The 23,573-nt window shown below is 51.5% G+C and overlaps 2 protein-coding genes across 2 annotated transcripts in view; both read left to right on the forward strand.

Moving 5' to 3' along the window:
* The window catches only part of GRK3 (G protein-coupled receptor kinase 3), a 61,434-nt gene extending 49,596 nt beyond the window's left edge, over positions 1-11,838 (forward strand). The window contains exons 18-21 of the mRNA XM_058036803.1: positions 1,999-2,161; positions 3,173-3,309; positions 4,218-4,331; positions 5,759-11,838. Coding sequence (XP_057892786.1) covers positions 1,999-2,161; positions 3,173-3,309; positions 4,218-4,331; positions 5,759-5,920 — 576 coding nt within the window. The 3' untranslated portion in view covers positions 5,921-11,838. The remainder of the gene's footprint in view (positions 1-1,998; positions 2,162-3,172; positions 3,310-4,217; positions 4,332-5,758) is intronic.
* MYO18B (myosin XVIIIB) overlaps positions 6,022-23,573 on the forward strand; it is a 72,934-nt gene continuing 55,382 nt past the window's right edge. The window contains exons 1-11 of the mRNA XM_058037245.1: positions 6,022-6,080; positions 12,255-12,328; positions 12,755-12,979; positions 14,628-14,719; positions 15,640-15,795; positions 16,756-18,000; positions 18,206-18,272; positions 19,529-19,641; positions 20,108-20,278; positions 21,265-21,463; positions 22,654-22,796. Of these exons, the coding sequence (XP_057893228.1) occupies positions 6,022-6,080; positions 12,255-12,328; positions 12,755-12,979; positions 14,628-14,719; positions 15,640-15,795; positions 16,756-18,000; positions 18,206-18,272; positions 19,529-19,641; positions 20,108-20,278; positions 21,265-21,463; positions 22,654-22,796 (2,544 nt within the window). The remainder of the gene's footprint in view (positions 6,081-12,254; positions 12,329-12,754; positions 12,980-14,627; positions 14,720-15,639; positions 15,796-16,755; positions 18,001-18,205; positions 18,273-19,528; positions 19,642-20,107; positions 20,279-21,264; positions 21,464-22,653; positions 22,797-23,573) is intronic.

Here is a 23,573-nt window from a genome sequence, read left to right on the forward strand (position 1 = left end):
GTCCATGCTGGTACTTTGGGCTGGTTCCCCTGTTTGTTGTTGCTTGCCAAGAAGTTTTTAGGTTAACTGAAATCTTACTTTCTTACCAAAAGTTTTATGTAGTGAAGGAAGTAAATGGTCAGGAAAGAATTGGGGGAGCCTCAGTTTTTCAAGAATACCTTATGGTTTGTGTGTTTAAAAGTTGGGATTTATTTCTGGTAGCTTGGAGAAATGGAGCTAAACTTTATTTTAATTGTTGAGTGGTCAGAGAGTGCTGGGGAAAACACTTAAAAATGACAAAATGTGTTAATAGTAGCAATGTCATAAGTTAGAAAAGTGGTAAAAGAAATTTTCAGGTTCTGATATTATCCAAAATTTAATTAAAATAATATAAATTATATAAAAAAAAGACAGAAGTTGGAGCTGCTGGCCCCTTTGGGATTCACATAAAGGGGGTGACCCTCTGTGGATTCCTCCACTCTCTGAAGTTTCCCTGGGACTTTGGAGCAGCAGGGCTTGGGTCAGTGCCCTTCATTGTTTTCATCACCCATTTCTGCAGTAGAACAGATCTCATTCTTGTTCTTACAGAAGTGAGTCAGGAGGGAAGTTAATTGTTCTAAACTTTATAAGGAAAAAGCCCCATTAAGTACTCAGTGAGCCTAAAAGGGAGCTCGTCTGTCAGTGTCACCTGCTGTGGTGACAGAAGTTGGCACAGAACAGTGCAGAGAGCCCAGGATGTTCTTTATCCCAGAAAATTCCACATCTTCAGCATCAATGTTAGCCTGGCAGGATTCCAGTCCCCTGTAATTCTGCAGTGCCAGGATTCAGAGGAACATTTTGCAAGGAAGAACCAGGGAGCCTTTTTATTTCTTGGGAGGCTCAGAGATTCTCAATAACATGATTGCTGTCCTGGAATGTGAATCACCAGCAGGTCATTGCTGTGTCATGTCCAGTTTGATCTCAGAATCTCATAGCTCAGGGGATAAATTTACCCTTGGGGGGGTGAGTCAGGGAGGGACAGCACAGCCCCTCTGGGTGTCACAGGCTTCCAGAGGGGACAGCAGGATTCCTGCCTGAGTCAGCTGCCAGCCAGGTGCCAGCAGCCCTGGGCACCACCGAGTTTGCTCTCCTCCCTGCTCCCTTGGGTTTTATTTATCCTGCAGAATGTCCCGTGGGCCCCAGAAGAGCTCATGAACTTTGGGTTATGAGGGGGAAGCCCTCAGGGGATGCCTGTGGCTGTTCCCCCTTCCTTGGAGATTTTCTGGGTGTGTATTTTCCTGCTGGGATATAGCATGGATCTCTGAAAAAGAGGAGAATATCTATTCCAGGAGGGTCTGGCCTGGCTGAGCAGGAGAATCAGGCTGTTCTGCAGCTGTTGGTGCTGCATCCACACAGCTTTAATCTCCTCCAGGCATGGGCACTTCACTGCTGCCCTGCTCAGTGCTGGGAAACCCTTCTGGTGAAGGAATTTTTTTCCTGATTTTCTTCAGTGCAATTCAATTTAAGTAGTCAAAGTATTAGTGGAGAAAAGAATCCTTATGCCAGTACATTTGACATCTGCAGCACATGCTGATGAATTCTGAGGGTTAGTTATTAAGAATATAAAACCAGGCTGTGGAAGCATGGAAGGCATTGCTGTGGAAAAGGTATCTTTTCACGTATTCATGGAGTTTTTGGGTTGGGGAAGTTTTTGTGCAACAAAATTAAGATTACTGCTGCTTACATTGGAGTAGTTCTTTAAATGTCTAGAGAGCGTTATGGGGCAGTGTTGAGTGAGGATTTTGGAGCTATCAAACCAAACAAGTTTTGAGCAGGTGGCCTGTTCTCTGCACATAAATTAATATCTCTGCTTAAGTTAGTGTCTGTGCTTCTCTTGCTTGCATCTGTTTGTTTTGTGAAGGTTTTAGTTCAATCCATCGTGTAAAATAATGCTGTTGCATGGGTAACTATTAACTGTTGGGGATAAGAGTAGTGAAAGTTATTAAAATGTTGGGTTTTTTGTTGTTTTTCTCTTGCAAGTTGCTTGATAGTGACCAGGAGTTATATAAGAACTTCCCTCTGGTAATATCGGAGCGTTGGCAGCAAGAAGTAGCAGAAACTGTTTATGATGCAGTAAATGCAGACACAGATAAAATTGAGGCCAGAAAAAGGGCTAAAAATAAGCAGCTTGGCCACGAGGAAGGTAATCTGTCCTTACACTTCTCTCATATTTTGCTGCTAGGTAGTAATTCCTGGGTTTGGAGTTCTCCCATTGCCGTCATTCCCAGGAATTGTTAGGATTTGTTTAATCGCTGTCATGTTGCTTAAGATGATTCTTAATGTTATGAAATGCTGAATGATGACATCAGGCTTTGGAAAGAGATTCATGGAATCATAGAGTCCTGGAATGGTTTGGGTTGGAAAGGATTTTAAAGCCCATCCAGTCCCATTCCCTGCTATGGGCAGGGATGCCTTCCACTGTCCCAGGTTGCTCCAAGCCCTGTCCAACCTGGCCTTGGACATTTCCGGGGATCATGGGGCAGCCCCAGCTTCTCTGGGCACCCTGTGCCTCCCCACCATCCCAGTCTGTGGGGTTTGATTTCCTTGCCCAGGAGCTGGGAAGGGCCCCAGGAGGTTTTGCACAGCAAACTGCAGCTTGCACGGGGGTGTTGCATCAAACCCCCAAGCTTTGGAGAGCAACATTCAGCGCTTTTAAAACTTCCTCCAGTGAGATACTTTAAGAGCCAGGACCTGTCCTTGTTCCCTGCTCTGCAGCCACAGCAGCTGTGCAGTTAGGGCAGAGCTGGGGCTGAGTGTGTGATTTGAACAGAGCTGGGGGTTTGTGTGTGGTATCTGAACAGAGCTGGGGGTTTGTGTGTGATATCTGAACAGAGCTGGGGGTTTGTGTGTGATCTGAACAGAGCTGGGGGTTTGTGTGTGTGATCTGAACAGAGCTGGGGGTTTGTGTGTGATATCTGAACAGAGCTGGGGGTTTGTGTGTGATATCTGAACAGGGCTGGGGGTTTGTGTGTGATATCTGAACAGAGCTGGGGGTTTGTGTGTGATATCTGAACAGGGCTGGGGGTTTGTGTGTGATATCTGAACCTGCCGAGGGCATGGCGGGTCCGGGGCTCCATCCCCTCGGCACAGAGCTCTGTCAGAATGCTTTCAGCTGCATCTCCTGTCACTTTGCTAACTTCTCCTCTTGGTTTAGATTATGCCCTGGGGAAGGACTGTATCATGCATGGCTACATGCTCAAGCTGGGGAACCCCTTCCTGACTCAGTGGCAGAGGCGTTACTTTTACCTCTTCCCCAACCGGCTGGAGTGGCGAGGAGAAGGAGAGTCCCGGGTGAGTGAGGGGCCCTGGGAGCTCTGCTGGAAGGCAGCTGGAGCTGGGACACACCTGGAGAGCCCAGGAGCTCTCCTAGTGAAAGAGTTTTCTCTGAGTAAAACCCCCTTTGAGTATCTCCTGTCTCACTGTAGTTAACACGTAGCTTACACTGCACGCAGGAGATGTAAAGTTGTCTTGAGAATCCTTTGTTTGCTTTGTTGTGTTTTTAAAGGATTTTGGTAGTTGATGGTGTTGTTTCTCATTTAGGACCTCTGGACTATTTATACAAAAAAACACAAACTGGTAAGGTGATAAATGCTATAGCATTTTGTTTCCAAGAAAATGCTATAGTGGCTGTAGTGTAGCCCAGCTGTGCTCATGTGCAGGGCAGATAATTTGGATATTTAAATTAAGGAAGCATTTGGAATTTGAGACATTGTGTACTCTGCAGTCCATAGGGAGAGTTTTCCTGCACACTGTTGTGTATATTCTCTTTGTAAGTATTCAGTGCTGAAATATTCCCTTTCAGCTCTTTGAAGTAGTGAAATTGCCTTTTTTTGGGTAATAACAGTAATGCTTGAAAAATGTATCAAATTATATGCAACTCTTGAGGGAAAATAGTTAATTTTCTGTTTGCAGACACACCTATTTGTAGATTCTTATTTCATGCTGTCATTACTGGCTTTTAGAACTGATATTTCGTTGTCACTGTTGAAGCAACCAACCCCCTTGTAAATCTCTCTCTTACCTTACTATCTATCTTTAGTTCATGACCCAGCCTTCAGAAATAAATGTTTGTATAATGACATTTAATGTTCATCACTTAATTCATGTGGATAGTCCAGGAAAATGAGATAGTGGCTTTATTTGATGGGCAACAGCATTTTTTTTTCAATTAATTCTCTGCTCTTTTGCAAATGCTGCAGCAAAACCTGCTGACAATGGAACAAATAGTATCTGTTGAAGAAACACAAATTAAAGATAAGAAATGCATCTTACTGAGAATTAAAGGAGGAAAACAGTTTGTCCTACAGTGTGAGGTAAGACTTGATTTTTTGATAACTTGATGAGATTGTTTTGCATATGATAAACAATTGACAAGTTTTTCTGCTCATCCTGTTGCATGTTAATTAAGGCACTTGGTGAAGCAGAGCCAAGTGCTGATAAAATACCAATGTTTATCACCCTTGAGTTCTGAAAGCAGGAAACCTGCAGCTTGTCATGGATTTCAGTGGTATTTGGGACAAGATGAGTTGGGTTTATTAAATAGCTAAAAACTCCCAAACTTCTCAAGCTCCAAGGGCCTCGTTGGCTCGTGTCTCACTGTGGGCAGCTCCTGGAGCTCATGTGTGGAAGGGGGAGTGATCAAATCCTCTAAACATTGTACCAGCTTGCATTGGGGTGATGGAGAATTGCACATGGGCAGCACCCATGTTGCTCATTCCTTTGGAAAATTAAAATCTCTTCCCTAAAGTGCTGCCTGACAGAGAATATCAGAGTTATTTTTGCCCCTGATGAAGGAGAGGAATGATGAGGAGGACTCCATTGGTATCAGAAGGCTAATTAATTACTTTATTATACTATGTTATACTATGTATTCTATACTATATTAGATTACATCTAAACTGAATCTGCCAAGCACTCAACTGCACTCGCCTGCCCTGAGTCTTGTGACTGTCAGCCAACAGTCTTGACACACACACACACCTGTGTTAGGAAAATTAGTCCACAAACACCAGAGGTTTATGTCCAAAAAGGAGACAGAGGAGTCCGTTTATTTTATTTGAATAAAGGGAGAGGCCATGGGCATTCCCCTGGGGTCTCTCCAATTTTTGGAGGATGCAGCCTTCCTTTTTATCCCAATTTCCCAGCCACATTTCCCTTCTCTCTTTCCCCATTTCTGAGGTACTTGAGAGGTACAGACTGCCCAATACCAAAGATTCCCCTCTAATGTACAACCCTCCCTTTTAACTTTTAATTCTTATGGAATTTAAGAGTTTTCCTTTCCCATTGATTCTTTTATTTTCAATGTCTGATTTAGTTTATCAGCAAACCTAAAGTTTATTTGTAAAAGCAAGTCTCTTTTTCCATTCATCAATCAGTGGAGTCCTTCCCATTGTTTCTTTTATCTCCCAGTGCTGGTTTTATCTCCCAGTCCTGGTTTTATCTACCAGCAGACCCACAGCTTGTATGGAAGGATAAATCCACTATTCCTCTCACCTGGTCAGCGAATCAAAACACTCACACCAGAATCTAATTACCAATTCTCTTCAGATAACCTATCTTCCATAATGTGAACAAACACAGCAGATGAGATCAGAACTGTTTTTCCTTTCTCTGAGGTTTGGAGAACGTGAAACCCAGAAATATTCTTGGGAAGAATTGTGCCTTGCTTTTCTCTGTGAAGAGAAATATGGTGACAGGACACGACACTGGTTGAAAGTGCCAAATTCTTTCTGTCTTGCAGAGTGACCCCGAGTTTGTGCAGTGGAAGAAGGAGCTGACAGAGGCGTTCACCGAGGCCCAGAGGTTGCTGCGCCGGGCTCCAAAGTTCCTCAACAAATCCCGCTCCACGGTGGTGGAGCTGTCCAAGCCCCCGCTCAGCCACAGGAACAGCAACGGGCTGTAGGAGACACCCACCACCTTCCCGCAGGGAGAGCTGCTTGGTGAACCTGCAGAGCGTCCCAGAATCCTTGCGAACGAATGACTTTGTGCAGCGCCGGAGGCGGGATGTGCCTGGAGGAGGAGGAGGAGGAGGAGGAGCTCCATGTTTACAGCGTTGGGATCACGTCAGGACTCTGTGTCTGCAGCAGGGGGGGACCCTGCCCCTGGCAGCAGCAGCAGCAGCAGCAGCAGCAGCAGCGCTGGAGGTCACCAAGCCCAGAGGCTGCTCCTTGCTCCACACCCCCGGCGAGGCTGCGTCCCTCTGGAACTACTGATGGAAGGAAGGATGAGGGAAGAGGCTTTGTCCCTGCCGTGGCCTGGCTGGCAGGGGGGTGACACTGCCGTGGTGACACCGGCGGACCGTGGTGGGTGCCCCCCCTCGCTCTGTGGTGTTGCCGTGTCCTCCCCGAGCGTTACTGCTGACTCTCTCTGATAACCTTGCTCCATACTGCTGATGATCAACAGTGTGACTCTCTGATGCACTTCAAAGTACTGAAATCCTTAACTGTCCTGTGGTTTAAATGTTATTGCTACTTCATGGGAGCGTTGAACTCGAATTATTCCCTGGGTTTGTTGTACTCACTAATAGTAGCTACCACCAGTTTTGCTTCTTCTACGTATATGCAGTACTATAACTGACACAATAGAGTAATAATTGGTGAAGAGGAATTTATGGTAGCTTCATCTAGTGCTCTGTTGTATAAATTGACTATTTTAGCACAGTTTTTAAAGAGCAGATTCCTTTTGACAAGTTTACAGTGAACATAAAAGACAGTTCTTTTCCATTTCAGGTCAACTGCACTTTTTAAAAAAAAAAATTAAAAAGAAATGATTCAAATCCAGTGCATTCTAGAGCATGTGCTGGGTTCAGGTGTGTGTGGGTACCTCGGTACGTAACCCGGATCACTCCTCAGTCCTGGGACTTGGGATGCTCCTCTGCTGTACACAGGTGTGTTCCCCTAGCCTAGAAATCCCCAAAAATCCCCAAAAATCCCCTGGAGCCCGGCCCAGGAGGTTTGTGCACATATCACAGCTCAGCTTGGGAAAGGATCTCTTATTTTCTGTTCTGAAGAGTTCAAAGTGCCCACAGTGAAAGCAGTGTGAGAAAACTGAGCGTGGAGGAGCCGATCAAATGCCAGGTTTATGTTAATTCCACCTGAGGCATCAGGGTGCAAAGTCTTGCTGAAGGAAAGATCTCATCCTGAGCTGTCCCACAGCTTCCCCAAGCTGGGTGTTGTGGTGGTTTCTAAGAGAGAGGTCAGGGCTGGAATTTTTAAGCTGTTTTTCCAATTCAGTGAACGGCTTAGAGAGGATTTTTCTGCCCAGCTGCAGAGGTGCAGCTCTCACAGTCCCTGGAGAGAGTGGAGCTGTGCCTGTGTCGGTGGGAGTAGAAGTTGTGCATGGTTTGTCGAGCGTGTGTGGCTGTCAGATCACCACAGAGTTCCTTGGAGAGAAGTAGTAAAAGTGGCTCTGTTTGCTTCTGCATGGGAGCTGGGTTTGCTGCACGGCTTGTGCAAACCCTGGCTGACCACCTGGGGCTGCACCAAAGGGAAAATGCATTCTGGAAAATGCCCCCCCTGAGAAAGTGGTTTCTTTCAGTGATTTATTTCCCCCCCCCCCTTTATTTATTTTCTAAATTATTCTGTATAAACAGCACCAGGCTCTCTGTCATTCCTGTTGAGCATCTCAGCTCCTCTGTAAGGAGCAGTGTCAGAGGTGATTGGTCAGAGGTTGGACTTGATGATCTTGGAGGTCTTTTCTGACCTAAAATAATCCCATGATTCTTTGTGTGGTATTTAAAAAATGTTTGGGATAAAAAATGCCTCCTCCTGGCTGTGGTTCAGCTTTCCCTACAATACCATGCAATGCTCGTATTTTTCTCCTTGATTTAGAAAAAAGCCCTCAGATGGTGTCAAAACCTTCTCACAGTTCTTGTGTAACTTGTTTTCACTTTCTTATTCCCTGCTCAGTCCCATTCTTCTCCTTCAGTTATTTTCCATGGCTGGATTTCACTCTCCCTCCCTGTCAGCAGATTCCGGTTGTCAGTGAGGGAGGAACAGGTCATCAGCTGGGAAATTGTGCCTCAAACCCAGAGATTTTATATGAAATGAAGGCTGTATATTGTCTTAGGGAAATACCTTTATTTTGAAATGTGATGGGGTTGGGATGGCCCTGGAATATTCTCATTATTGTGGTCTTTGCTGCTCCGTCCAACCTGCAGTGGGAGGGGCAGGAAAAGATTTGGATTTCTTTAGCCAGCTGTGATTTATTGACAATTGATAATAGCTTTATTTTTGTGACTTGTATCTAACTGTGCAGCTAGGAGGGAAGAGGTTATCACAGTGACAAACTCCTGAACAAAGGTGGGATCCCAGTGAGAGATGGGGCTCTGTGTGGAGGGAGAGCTGGAATTGCACCCTCCAAACAGAAAATCCTGGATGCTGCCCCACACTGCTCCTTCCTGGTGTAGGAACCAGAGTCTCTGAAACTTTTGTTTTGGACAAAGATTCCTGGTGGTGTTAATCTGCAGGAGGGTCTTTGGCTGTGTGTTTAGGGTCTCTCATTTATTTGCTAATTATTTTGCAAATTCATGAAACTGTTAAAGGAGCATTTACTGTGGGGTGTTTTTTGGTTTTTTGTGGTTTTTTTTTTTTTTTTTTTTTTTTCCAATCCTTCATCCAAGTGTTGGCCATCCACTTCTCCAAGTGTGAATCTTCTTCCTCTTGGTTGTGTTTGAGCTTTTTTTGTGTTCTTGTCCCCGGTCCAGCAGAGCCTCGGCTGCAGGCTCACGGGTTCTTCCCAAAGTGCTGCTGTGAGAGAAGCTGGAGTAGTGCTGGAGTGCATCCAGCTGGGATTGACATTCCTGGTATGTTCCCCCACCCCCCAGCAGGCTTCAGAAATTCTTGGAGCAGGCTAATAATAGCTGGAAGTGTGTCTGGGAAGGGAAGCCTGGCAGGTAGGGAGACAGCAGCTTGGGGGATAGTCACATCCGAGTTTTCCTGAATTTCATGGGGCTGCCCTGAGCACAGACAGGAGTTGGACTCTGATGATCCCTTTGGGTCCCTTCCAGCTCAGGATATTCCATCATTCTGTCATTCAGCACCTCCCCTTTAGAAACCCAGTGGAAGATTTTCCTCTCCCACTTCTACCAAGGGGGGAAAACCCCAAAAAATTAAATTGTGAGGTTACATTTGGCTTTGAGATAAATCAGGATAAATCAGGTGTTTGCAGCCCAGTGTGGAGGTGGTGGAAACAACACAGGTTTGTGCTAAAAAAGAACTTGTTTTGGTTGTGACCCTGCCCAGAGGAGCTCTGGGGGTTGATGCTCCCTGAGCAGGACCAGCCCCAGCACCATCACCATCACTCCTGGGCTCTGCAGGGAATCAGCTCATGAGCAGTGAAACCCCTGGAGCTCCGAGTTGCTCTTTCCCTGGCAGCTGGTCAGCTCTGGGAGCACATTCCTTGATCCCATGTCCATATCCATGTCCTGCAGCCCCTGGCAGGGCAGTGTCACCCCCCCAGCACGTGGCAGTGACACTGCTCCTGCGCCTCTGGGGTGTTTGCACCCGAAATATCCCCAGGGGAGGGACTGCTTGAAGTGTACAGTAGGCAAGAAATAATTCTAGTGGTGTTGATTAATATAAGGAATGAGTCAGTTCTACAAATTAAAAAAATCTGAAAAGCGTATTTTGACAAAGCATAGTATTAATTTTAATATTGTAAAAAAAAAAGAAAAAAGGAAAATATCTAAAATATACAGAGAAAAGATGTATATCCAAATGTCTGAGGAGTTTCAAGATAATCTACTTTTGTTTCCTGTTGGTTTCTATTCCATGGTGTACATATTGTGTGGATGGAACATCGGCTGTTTTAATACTATTGTTAAATTGTATTTTTATTTTGTGTTAAACTAATCATCACAGACTCAGCTTTATTTTGTTTATGTAAAGGTTGCTATGCTCTGTAGGTATAAACCCGAGAATTCTATTTTAACAGAAAAAAAGCATTTTATATTATTTATTAAATACATGTTTCTCCAACTTCTGACATTCCACAGAATTTCTGCTCCATATGTGTATGGAAGTGGCAGCTCCTTTCAAGCAGGATCAGCCAGCTTTATTCTGTTTTTCATGACAAAGTAGGGATGGATTTCCCGAGCCTGTGCTGCCCTTCTCTCCCAGCACAGGGACTCCAGGCTCATCTCAGGTGGAAAACTCCTGCAAATCCACCCCTTTGATGGGATATTTCCAAATTTCTCCTTAATCCCTCAGCATTCCCAGAGCAACTGTTTATTCACAGGAGTCTGTGCTGAGTTAAAGAGAATTAATGACCTAAATTGGGGCATGGAGTCAGCGTGGTGTTTGATCCAGCTCAGCATCAGGGAATTGCCGAGCTCTGTCATTCCCAGGGGAAGGAGAGAGTGGAGGCAGAGCCTGGACACAGGGCTGGGCTCAGGACCTAAAATCTTCTCATTGGAGATGGGTTTGGTGTGATCCAGGGGGATCACTTGATCCCTAAAGGCAGGAGCAGTGCCAGGTCACTGTCCTGGAGCCAGGGCCAGGGCAGGACCCTGCTTGGTGTCACATCTCAGGGGTGGCAGCCACCAGGGACCCTGCAGGGACTGTCCCTTGGGGTTTGGGGAGGGTGACACCCAGGCAGGGCCCCCTTGTGGTGCCATCTCCCCAGGAGCTGCCTCTGATGGGCACATCTGGGCACATCTGCAGGGCCAACCCCAGCACCTCTGTCCCCACAGTGAGGTGCAGAAATAGCCCTGAAGTTATCAGCTCGCTCATTTCCTAAAAATAATTCCAGTTGTGAGCCTGGCCTGTGCAGTTTTAGGAGTACTTGAGGTGTAACGCTGTGTGCTCTCAGTTTCCACAGTGCTGGGGGTCTGTGCTGGTCAGGGCTGATCCCTGTGGCATTTCTGGGTGAAATGTGGCATTTTCCATTGCCACACTGCTGCTGAAGTTCTCTTCATGCTGAGGGGCTGCCTGGGGCAGGGAGGGATCCCTGCTGTGCTCCCTGGAGTAATCTCTGCCTTTTTTCCCATTTCCCTCTCTGATCCCATTGGATTTTGGGGTGAGCTGTAGCCCAAGCTGTTCCTGGAGGGCAGGGAGAGCTGGCGGTGCTGGTGGCATTGTGGCTCCTTAGTGTCACCCCTGGAAAGGTGCCGTGTTGGGGACAGTGCTGCTGGCCTGGGGCGTGTCCAGGCAGGGATTTTTTGGCAGAGAACCTGGGGACAGCTGCAGGAAGGTGGCTTTGTCCAGGGCCAGGTTGGTCTGGGTTTGTGTGACACGCTGTGTTTCCAGGCTGGAAAAGGAGATGGGCTGGGAAGAGGCTTTGCTGTGGTAGCATCTCCTCAGGGAAAGGGAGAGAACAGACAGTGGGTGAAATGGCACCAAAAAATGCGTGTGAAAAACAGAATAAAGCAGGAGCATCCTCGGAGAGGGGATTTGTGAGCACTTCCAGTGCCTCACCAGGTCCTTTAAAACAAAAAGGAGCAGATTCACACGAACAGCTACTCGCGATGAAGGAAACGATCGAAAGAGAACCTGTCCAAAATGTGTAATTAATTAATGGTAAGCAAAGCCAGGATCTGTAAATAACTTTAGATATTGTATCGATGAGATCATTCCTTGTTTTATGTACTTGGCTCTTTCCATATTTATTGTGGGGAGGAGGGTGCCACGAGCTGTGGCCTCGCTCCTCACGGACTGTCCCGGAGTTTACAGCCCCGTCGTGGCGGGTGTGCCACACTCGGTTCTTGCCGCCAGTATTTTTTTAACGGATTATTTTGGCACAGCTAAGCTGCTTCTGTGTGTTGGTCAGTACAAAACTGCTCTCCTACGACCAGACCCCAATAAAAACCGTCCTTTGCGTGTGTGCCGGTGTCCCGTTCTTTCCGTGTCACCCGTCCCGTCCCGCGCTCGCCGTGAGGCTGGACTGGGATGGACTGGGATGTGCTGGGATGTGCTGGATGGACCCCACTGCTCCATGCACAGGTAAGTCCCTTCCCCCAGCCCTGTGCATGCTGTTTGTGCTGGTTTTTCCGAGGGACACACCAGCTGTGTCCTGCAGGTGAGATGTGCTGGCTGTGCCAGGACTGGGAGGTGTGTGACAGGTGACCAAGGGTGGCCTTCCATCAACAGTGGCCAGGCTCCCTCATCCCTGCAGTGCCACATGGGAAGGATCATGGAAACCACATCCCGGTGCTATTCCCGGGTGGGATTGGGGTTGGTGAGATGCTCTCCTGCCAGGGGACTCCAGACTGACAATCCTGCTTGCTTTCTTACTCCCAGAGCCATTCTGGCAGCAGGTGCCAGCGCCCTGGGTGTACCCATGGAGCTTTTGGGTCAGATGCTGAGCGACCAAGGTGGGGACATTGCCCCTGTACCCTGGACTTGTCCTGAGCAGGTGACATGCTGCCTGAGTGGCTGTTGGCAGCTGGGACATGTGGGACACAGGTCCCGCCGTGCCCTGAGGGGGTCACCCTTTTCCCCATGTGGTCACCACGTGTCCCCTGTGCTGCTCCCCTCCCACCTGGCCTGGCTGGCTGCTGACCACGCTGGTGCTGGTGCCAGGGGCTATTTTGAGCTCTGCTCCCAGGTCCTCCCTCCTCCAGCTCTGCCCCATCTCAGGGCTGGTGGGGAGACTGGGGTGCTCTGGGTGCTGGGCTCCCAGCCCAGGCTGTCCCCCTCGGGCGGCACCAGGGTGCTCTGGGGGGGCTCACACCCAACCGCAGCGTTTCCCCCGTTTCTTTGGGGTGCGGAGGTGTGCACGGGTGACACACGTGTGGAAGCCGAGGAGCAGCAGGGCCCCGCGGTGCCGCCGCCTCTCCCCAGGCGAGGCCCCGGTGCCACCGCCGCGGGTATTTTTAGCAGTGACATGTGTCACCTCAGCTGCCACCGCGCCGGGGGCGGGGGGAGGCGGCCGCTGACCCTCTCGGTGCTGCCGGTGCTGCCGCTCTGGGCTCGCCGGGATCCCGGTGCCGGTGTGGGACACCAGCACCCACCGCCCCCGCCAGGTACCGGAGCTGGGGGGACCCGGGTGGGGGTCGGGGTCCCCTCGGCCGGGAGGGCTATTTTTAGTGGGGAATGGACTGTAGTCCGTATTTTTAGTTGGGAATGGACTGTAGTCCATGTTTTTAGTTGGGAATGGACTGTAGTCCATGTTTTTAGTTGGGAATGGACTGTAGTCCGTATTTTTAGTTGGGAATGGATGGCCATAGCGGCAGCCCCGGCTCCGGGCGTGGTGGGGCTGTGCCGGGGAAAGAAACACGGCAGGGCAGGGATGGGAGCGGGGATGGGGACGGGGACGCTGCTCCTGCCCTGTGCAGGGTGCTGGCTGGGGACCCCTCGGTTGGTGGCACGCACCAGGGTGGCAGCAGGAGTAAGGACCGATCCGAACGCCCTGGGTCCGCCTGAGCGGGGGGAGCGCGGTGCTGGTGCCACCCTGGTGCCACCCTGGTGCCACCCTGGGTGCTTGGTCAAGGCACGTCCCCTCCGTGCCTCAGTTTCCCCGAGGAGGGTCCCTCTCCGGCCGCGGGGGTGACAATGCCGTGTGGCTCGCCCCCTCCGGGCTCTGCGGTGCCATCGGGGCCGCTTCTCCCGGGACAGCGCGGGGGCCCGGGAGCACGTGGGGCAGCCAGCCCGGGAAGGCAGGGACATTGCCAGCCCGCTCCTGGCCGCTCCTGCCCTTTACTGTACAAGGAGATGCGGCTGCCGGGGAGGCACGGCCGAGCCCCGGCGCGCTCGGTGCATGAATGATCCCGACAGGTGAAGCCGCGCTCGGCCCCGAGTGGGGCACGGATGGGCTCCTGCGGCCACCCAGCCCGGGGCTGTGGGGTCCCAGCTTCAATCATCCCCGTGCCACCAGCCCTGCGTGCCACCACCTCCCCACAGGGCCCCGGTGGCTGCTGGTGGCCTCCCCGTCCCCAGTTGGTGCCATGAGCTCAGGTGGGCAATGCTTGGTGTTAGGAAAATTAATCCACAAACATCGGAGGTTTATGTCCAAAAAGGAGATAGAGGAGCCCTTTTACTTTATTCAAATAAAGGGAGAGGCCATGGGGCATTCCCCGGGGATCTCTCCAATTTTTGGAGTATGCAGCTTACCTTTTTTATCCCAATTTCCCGACCACATTTCCCTTCTCTGTTTCCCCATTGGCTGAGGTATTTGAGAGTTACAGACTTCCCAAAACACCTGACACCAGAAATTTCCCTCTAATGTATAACCCTCCCTTTTAATTCTTATGGCATGTAGGGGTTTTTCCCCATTTCTGTGGTAATTGAGAGGTACAGACTTCCCAGAATGCCTGATACCAAAGATTTCCCTCTAATGTATAACCTTCCCTTTTAACTTTTAATTCTTATGGAATTTAGTTTTTCTTCCCCATTGTTTCTTTCATCTTTCAATGCCTAATTTCGTTTATCAGCAAACCTAAAGTTTATTTGTAAAAACAAATATCCTTTTCCATCCATCCATCAGTGGAACCCTTCCCATTATTTCTTTTACCTCCCAGTGCTAGTTTTACCCACCAGCAGACCCACAGCTTGTTTTGTAAAGACAAATCCACTGTTCAGTTGGTCAGGGTGCTGCCAGCCTGGCACAGCTCTGGGGCCAGTGCAGCCCCTGGCTAACTCTCTGCTCTCTCTGTGCCCTGTGTGTCCCCACAGCACCGTCCTGCCTCGCCGCCACCATGGCCATCTCCTCGCGCCTCGCGCTCTGGGAGCAGAAGGGAAGTCTCAGTCCTGGCACTGCTGCTGTTGTTGGGCTGCCTGGGAGCTCAGTGCTGGGGGGTGTCACTGCAGCAGCCCCGGGGTCACATCCCCACAGCTCCCTTGTGCTGGCTCCGGGCTCCCTCACAGCCTGGGTGTTGTGGTTTGAGTGATTTCCGCCTGCCTGTGTGATTTTCGTGAGCCTGGCAGGCAGGGTTTGATGCTGCTGCTGCCGCTGGAAAAGCTGTGGGGCTAGTTTTGCCCTGAGACCTGCAGGGCTGCATGTGGCTGTGGTGGTGCTGGAGATGCTTTTTGCCTGGTTGCAGCCAGGATGGTTCCTCTGGTGGCCACGCCAGGGCCGCTGGCACAGAGCAGAGTTGGCAGCGCTCGTGGGCTCCTGCTGCACCTCGGGGGCTGCACCAGTCTGGGGGCTGCACCAGTCTGGGCGCTTCTCTCTGGCCTTTTCCTCTCGGTGCTTCTGCTCCCACAGCATCCCTGACCCAGCCTGGTGCCCTCAACAGGAGCCTGGGCAGGATTCTGTGCTCAGCCTGACAAGGATGCTGTGCTCAGCGTGGGCAGGGTGCTGTGCTCAGCCTGGGCATGATTCTGTGCTCAGCCTGACAAGGATGCTGTGCTCAGCGTGGGCAGGGTGCTGTGCCCAGCCCTGATGCAGGACGCTGTGCTCAGCCTGACAAGGATGCTATGCTCAGCCTGGGCATGATGCTGTGCTCAGCCTGGGCAGGATTCTGTGCTCAGCCTGACAAGGATGCTGTTCCCAGCCTGGGCAGGGTGCTGTGCTCAGCCTGACAAGGATGCTGTGCTCAGCCTGGGCAGGATTCTGTGCTCAGCCCGGGTGGGATGCTGTGCTCAGCCTGGGCATGTTGCCGTGCCCAGCCCTGTGCCACTACCAGGCTGTGCTGGCTCCTGTCCCCGTGCCTGCCCTGTGACCCTCCTCTGCTCCCCACCCCAGATCCGTGACGAGGACCGGGGGCCACCCCCGTCTGCTCCCCCCCTGCTCCTGTCGGTCATCCCCGGGGGTTTCATCAAGCAGCTGGTGCGGGAGACTGAGCAGGAGGCCAAGGAGGCGAGGAGGAGAAAGGAGAGCAGGGTGGGCACCAAGGAGGAGGTGAGCACTGAGGGACATTGTGATGGTGTTCACAGGGGTCTGAGGATGAGGGAGGAGATGAGGATCTGACTCCAGATCAGAAGGTTTGATTTATTATTTTATGATATATATTATATTAAAACTATGCTGAAAGCATAGAAGAAAGGATTTCATCAGAAGGCTGGCTAAGAATAGAAAAAGAAGGAAATGATAGCAAAAGCTTCTGTCTCAGACAGAGAGTCCGAGCCAGTTGTGATTGGCCATTAATTAGAAACAACCACATGAGACCAATCCCAGATGCACCTGTTGCATTCCACAGCAGCAGATAATCATTGTTTACATTTTGTTCCTGAGGCCTCCCAGCTTTCCCAGGAGGAAAAATCCTAAGGAAAGGATTTTCCATAAAAGATGTCTGTGGCAGGACCTCGATCAGCACAGGAGATCTGGGTGTCCCCAGGAGACACCTTTGGCTCCTGGATGTTGCAGTTGGGTGCTAGAGACAAGTCCAGGCATGCAGGAGCTCAGGTTTACCTGTGGTGGAGAAGCTTTAGGGTGATGGTGAAGGAAAAAGAAGGAAAAGGAGGGTTTGGATCCAGAGCTTTATTCCTGGCACACAGGCCTCTGAATCCAGCAACAGCTCCAACAGAACTCCCTGAACTGTGGTTGTTGTTCCTTTTAACCCCAGGGAGAGGGGAGGGAAGGGGCACAGAGGGCTACAACCAGGTAGGGGGGGGGGAAGAAGTCTCAGGGGACAAATGACACCTGGATGGCCCAATGTCCTCTAGGGGTGGAAGGCATCCTTTGAACTCTGCCAATCACTCCGTGCCATTCTGGAATGCCAGGACTGACAGACAGCACTCAGCAGGGCTCAGGGTGGGGGAAAGGAGAGGTGAGGGACACACCTGGGGAAACTGAGGCAGGCCATGGCATCACCCTGCAGCACCCGCAGGTGTCACAGCAGCTCCTCTCCTTTGCTTGCAGCCCACGGGGAAGGACGGAGAGCCCCGAGCAGGGGCGGGCAGCGAGGGGCCCCTGAGGAATGGGCTGAAGGCAGAGGGGCAGGGGGGCAAGGGGCCCACAGCCCCCCCAAACAAGGAGCTGCCCCCTGTGCCGGGGACTGTCCCCAGCAAAACCCCTGCACCGGGCCCAGCAGAGACACCCCCCAAAAAACCAGAGACATCCCCCAAAACAGCAGCGCCTGCCCCCAAATCGGCAGAAACACCCCCAAAAAGAGCAGAGACCCCCTGCAAACCAACAGTGACATCCTCAAAACCAGAAACATCCCCCAAACCAGCAGAGACCACCCCCAAACCAGCAGAGACCCCTCAGCCAGGGGCTCCCAAGGTGGGAAAGATTTTGTGGCCCAGGAAGAGCCTCAAGGACACTTTCCTGGGGGGCAGCCCCCCAACTCCAGCCCCTGCACCCAGCCAGGGCCCCCAGCGTGGCAGCAAAGGGCCAGGGAAGGAAGGGGACACCCCCAAGGGGACAAACCCTGAGAGCAGCAAGAAGGAGAAGGGGACAATCCTTGAGAACACCAAGAAGGAGAAGGGGACAATCCCTGAGAGCACCAAAGAGAAGGGGACAATCCTTGAGAGCACCAAGGAGAAGGGGACAGTCCCTGAGAGTACCAAGAAGAAGGGGACAATCTCTGAGGGCACCAAGAAGGAGAAGGGGACAATCCCTGAAAGCAGCAAGAAGGAGAAGGGGACAATTCTTGAGACCACCAAGGAGAAGGGGACAATCCTTGAGACCACCAAGGAGAAAGGGACAATCCTTGAGACCACCAAGAAGGGGACAATCCTTGAGAGCAGCAAGAAGGAGAAGGGGACAGCCCTGAGGCACGAGGAGCCCCCAGCCAAGGGGAAGGCCCAGAGGGAGCTGTTGTCAGCCAGGAAAGAGCCAGAGAAGATGAAGAAAGATGTTGGAGGTGGCAAGCCGGAGCCGAGGGAGGTCAAAAAGCCTGAAAAAGCCACAAACAAGCCAGAGGCTCTCAAGGGGGAGCCGGGAGGAATGCAAGAGAAGCCCACAGATGTGGGAAGAGAGGTGGGGAAGGTGAAGGAGGAGCTGGGGAAGGGTAAAGAGATGCTGAAAGAGAGCAAAGGGATCGGCAAGAGCACAGACAAGGACCAGGCTGAAGAAACATCGGGAAGGAGCCAAGAGATGAGCAAGAGCATGGAGAAGGAGCAGGATGGGGAGGCATCAGGCGAGAGCACGGACAAGGACCAGGTAATGTGTTGGGGGTTATCTGGGTTTTGGGACAGTTTTTGGTTTCACTCAGCTCCTCTCATTCCGTGGGCTGGGGCTGGTGGGGAGGGAACCCCAGGCCTGGATGGGCAGGGGTGTGGAAATGCCCCTGTGAGTGGGGCAAAGGCAGCTTGCTCAGCTCAGCTTTCCCCCCGCTGCTGCCCAACTCCCCTCTCTCCTCCCCCAGGCTCCGAGGGACGTTTGGTACGAAGCAGAGAAGGTGTGGCTGATGCAGCAGGACGGGTTCACACTGGGTAACTCTCCCTCTCTCCCTGGGTCCGATGTGTTGGGAGCAGAGCTGGCTCCAGGTGCTGTGCCTTGGTCTCAGAATCTCTGCTGCTCACAGTGACTCTGAGATACCTACAAGCTTCTTTTTCCCAGCCTGGCTGTTCAAGAAGGATTCAAGATTCTTTTGTTCTCGTTCCTGAGGCTGTTTATTTTTTCTATTATCTATAAAATTCTTTCTCCGACCCACCGAGGTCTGTCTGGCTGGTTGGGTTGAGGCACAGTGGTGTTATCTTTTTATACTAAAAACTACATGTAAATTATTCACCATAAACTCCCAATACCTATCATCTATGTTAGACAGTGAGCTTCTACTCTAAACCAATCTAAAAGTATATATATAATATATATATATATATATATATATATATATACACACACATATATATACACATATATATTATATATATATAATATATATATTATATATATATATAAAATATATATAATATATAATATATAATATATATTATATATATGTTTATATAATATATATATTATATATATTATATGTATATATATACACACACACATATACACATATATATATATGTGTATATATATATATATACACACACATATATATATGTGTATATATATATATATATATATACACACATATATATATATATATCACATATGTATAACATGTATATAGCATATATATAATGATACCTGCATCCACCTTCATACTGAACCCACTCCTGGCAGAGCCCTTGGCAGGTTCCAGACAGGGGGATGGAGCCCAGTTAAAGGACAGACACAGCCTGCTTGCTTTTCTGAGAGAACAAGGGCTGAGAGCTGCATTTGGAATGGGAGAATGGGAGAAATAATGTTGGAATGGGCTGGGAGAAAGAATGTTCACCCAGAAGATGGAGGCTAGGAAGGAGAAGGAAAAAGGACAAGGCATGCCCAGATTCCTCCATCTTGGGACCCCAAGCCCCCATTCTAATAACCTCAAAAATCTGTTTTTCACCCTGTGACAAAATATTATTCTACTTAAACTCTTTTGGCTTGTAGTTCTTCACATAAACGTGGTAATTGGCTTTTTTTCCAAGGGCTAAATCAAAGGCACAGGGGTCCTGGGCTCTGTGCCAAGGTCTCTGAGCCCTCCAGGGCAGCCAGAGGGATTTCCTGGGTTTGGGTCGGGGTTGGGTTTGGCCCCTGGCACACAGCACAGCCGGCTCTGCCCCACCCCAGGGACACTCACCAGCCTCTCCTGCAGCCACACAGCTGAAACCAGACGTGGGGACACCGGAGCTGCCAGCAGGGAGGGTGAGGGTGCGCCGGGACGAGGATGGCACCGTCACCGAGGTGGACGAGGACAGCGTGCAGAGGGTGAGTGTCACCCCGATTTTTTAAGATTTTCTAAGCCTTCTGGTGCTTGCATTCTTGTAGCAAGCTTTCTCACACACTTTCTGTAAATAACTCATTGTTTTACATTATTTTATAGAAGAAGAGAAATCTGATAGATTTTAGTTTGCCCAGTGTCATTGGAGAGGCGACGCCTTCACCCTCCAATCCACTGTCTCTTTTAGAAAACCATAAATGTTAGAATCAAATCATAAACTCCCCTTTTCTTCACGCTGAAAGCAGCAGCGCGTGCACTCGTGCTGTTTTGTGTGCAATAAGGACAGGTGAGCCCCTTGCCTGGGCTGGGGGTGCAGGCACAGTGCCAGGCACAGCGATGCTTCTCCAGCCATCACCCTGAGCTGGCCGTGCCCAAGATGTTGGGGTGCCAGCGGGTCTGGCACAGCCCTACAATGACAGCAGAGCTCCGGGGGTCTCTGTCTCTGTTCCCCAGACCAACCCCCCCAGCCTGGACCAGGCCGAGGACCTGGCTGCCCTCATCAGCCTCAACGAGTGCAGTGTGATGCACACGCTGCGGCAGCGCTTCCGAGCCCGCCTGCCCTGCACCTACGCGGGGCCCAGCCTGGTGGCCATCGCCACTGCGACCGCCGATAGCACGGGCAAGGTGAGAGAGGCACCGGGGACAGCGGGAATTGGCCACCAACCCTCCTGGGGACAGTGGCGGAGGGCGCCGGGCGCGGCGGGGCCGGCAGGTGGCACCGTGGGACTGTCACAGTGCGGGGACAAGCGGGGATGCTCTGGGGACGTTTGGGATCAAGGATGCTTTGGGGGATGTTTGGGACTGGGGATGCTCTGGGGGCATTTGGGACTGAGGATGCTCTGGGGGCATTTGGGACCCGGGATGCTCTGGGGACATTTGGGACTGAGGATGCTCTGGAGATGTTTGGGACTGGGGCTGCTCTGGGGGCAGTTGGGACTGAGGATGCTCTGGGGACATTTGGGACCCGGGATGCTCTGGGGACATTTGGGACTGAGGATGCTCTGGAGATGTTTGGGATTGGGGATGCTCTGGGGACATTTGGGACTGAGGATGCTCTGGGGATGTTTGGGACCAGGGACGCTCTGGGGACATTTGGGACAGGGGATGCTCTGGGGATGTTTGGGACCGAGGATGCTCTGGGGACATTTGGGACTGGGAATACTCTGGGGACATTTGGGACAGGGAATACTCTAGGGATATTTGGGACCAGGGATGCTCTGGGGACATTCAGGACTATGCTTGCTCTGGGGACAGTTGTGACTGGGGATGCTCTGGGGACATTTGGGACCAAGGTTGCTCTGGGGACATTTGGGACCAAGGATGCTCTGGGGACATTCAGGACTATGGTTGCTCTGGGGACGTTTAGGACCGGGGATGCTCTGGGAACACTCAGGACCAGGGATGTTTTGGGACGGGGATGCTCTGAAGGTCCTGATGGCCAGGGATGCTCTGGGAGTGCTTGGTCTTGGGGCTGGGGGAGCTCTGAGCACTCAGACTCGGGAGGTTCTGCACCCTGGGGAGAAACCATCACCCTGAGTGCAACATCTTCAGGATTCCCTCCGTGAGAAGCCAGTTTGGGATGTGCTCTGTCACCCTCTCCTCACCCACAGATTCCCAGGGGGAAGCGGGACAACCTCCCCCCCCACATCTGCTCGCTGGCACACAGAGCCTACAGGAACCTGCTGCTGCAGAGGCAGGACCAGGCCATCGTGCCCCTGGGGCACAGCGGGGCTGGCAGGACCCGCTGCTGCCAGAGAGCCCTGGAGTACCTGGTGGGCACGGCGGGCAGCCTGGATGGCAGGGTCACAGGTATGGGCAGGGTCACAGGTATGGGCAGGAGCTCAGGGATGGGCAGGTGTCGGGATCTCTCGCTGGTCAGAGTGACCCCAAGAAAAGTTCCAAAGTCTCTTTTCCCAGCCCGGCGCTTGAAAAAGGAGTCAGAGCTCTTAATTTCTCGGTCTCAAGGTTGTTTATTGCTTCTTATCTATAAAATTCTTTCTCCTGCCCTGCTGAGGTCCATCCAGCAGGACAGTTCCAGGCACTCTGCCTGTCCCCAGGGCAGTGTTATGTCTTTATACTAAAAACTACCTATACAATGTTTATAATTACTTCTCAATACCTATCACCTATGTTAGACACTGAGCTTCTACTCTAAACCAATCTGTAAGTGCCACCATCACAGCAGAGGATGGAGGCCATAAGAAGAAGGAGAAAGGCTGGACACACCCAGTTCCCTCCATCTTGCCTCCTGAACCCGCATACCAAAAACCCCAAAATCTACTTTTTCCACCCCGTGATAACTTCACTATTATTCTACCTAAACTGTTGTGGCTTGCTGATCTTCATATGAGGTTGGTAATTTGCTCCAGGGGTCATAATCACACCCACAGGTGTTTTGGGCTCTGTGCCAGGGTCTCTGAGCCCCCTGGCAGGGGTCCTGGAGAGCCAGAGGGATGTTCTGGGTTCCCACAGGCAGGGTGCCAGCTATGGGCAGGGCAGGGTGTCAGGTGCGGGCAGGGATGACACTGGATGCTCATCAAAAGCCTTTGCAGGCTGTGGACACACAGCCACACAAAAACCCGGATTTGTGTCCCCTGGGGCGGCTCCTAAGCACCAGTTGTGGCCTCGAGTGCCACTGTCCCCGCGGCAGCCTCAGCAGATCTGTGAGCAGCGGGAGGGAATCACTGGAGCGGCGCTCGGGGCAGCGATTTCACATTTCACACCTGCTCGGGTTACGGGTGACGCTGCTGCTCGGCAGGCAGCGCCTTCAGAGGGCAGGGTTGGATTTCTCAGCTCTCCCGGGTACACCGTGCTCTTGCAAAGGGCTGAGGGACAGCCTGGCACATCCCATTCCTGCCGGTGGACACCCATTGTGGGACGATGACCCCATGCCCGGGCAGTTCCCCAGGGCTGGGATGGAGCAGCAGAGGTGGGGCAGGAGGAGACCCCTCCTCCAGAGCTGCAGGGTGGCTCAGGGGGCTCTGCTGGTGCTTTTGCAGTGGAGAAGATCCAGGCCATGTTCACAGTGCTGGGAGCCTTTGGCTCGGTGAGCACCGGGCACAGCAGCAGCTCCACGCGCTTCTCCATGGTCCTGTCGCTGGATTTCAGTGCCACTGGCCAGGTCACCGCTGCTCACCTCCAGGTACCTGTCACACTGCTCACAGGGGAGGGCTCTGGCTGAAAATGGGGGTCCTTGGGGTGGGGATGAGCCTCCCCTGAGCTGCAAGGCTGGGCAAGAGGGGTGATGCTCTGCTCCCTGCTCCTCCTAACCAGAGGTGCCCAAATGGCCCCAAATGAGCAGAATCTCTCTCAGCAGCCTGGCAGGGTCCCCCAGCCTGTCCCTGTCTCTGGCAGGGAGCTGGGGGCAGTGCTGGGATGAAATGTTGATGAGGAAATGTATAATTCAGCGTTTCATTAGCAGCACCTCACGGCCGCCTGGAGCTGAGCCTCACAGGGCTTTTATCATGTCAGGGCTCTTATCAAAGGCTCTTTAATCAGAGCTGCCCGTGCTCCTGGGCCTTGTCTGAGGGAGGAGGGTGTCCTGGGGAGCACCAGGGCTTCCCACTGCTCTGCCCTGGGCACCCACGGGGAGCTGAGCTGGGTTTGCTGGAGCTCCAGCAATGACTTACCCCAGTGCTGCAGCATCTTTGCTGTGGCCATGGCACTGCCCAGACCTCTGGAAGCTCAGAGAGGGGCCGTGGGTGTTGCTTTATGCACTGAAGTTGCTCCTTGATGCCTGGATCATGATTCAGCTCTTGCTTGAACAGCCCTGGGTGGGAGGAGCAGCCCCCAAACCCAGCTGAGTCCCGGCAAGGAGAAATCCAAATCCAGCTCCCTCTTGGCAGCTGCCAGGAGCATCTTCCCATATCCCTGTCCTTTTTCCATCTCCCTGTCCCTCTCCCTCTCCCTGTCCCCTTTT

This window comes from Melospiza georgiana, chromosome 18, assembly GCF_028018845.1.
Source record: "Melospiza georgiana isolate bMelGeo1 chromosome 18, bMelGeo1.pri, whole genome shotgun sequence".
Lineage (NCBI taxonomy): Eukaryota > Metazoa > Chordata > Aves > Passeriformes > Passerellidae > Melospiza > Melospiza georgiana.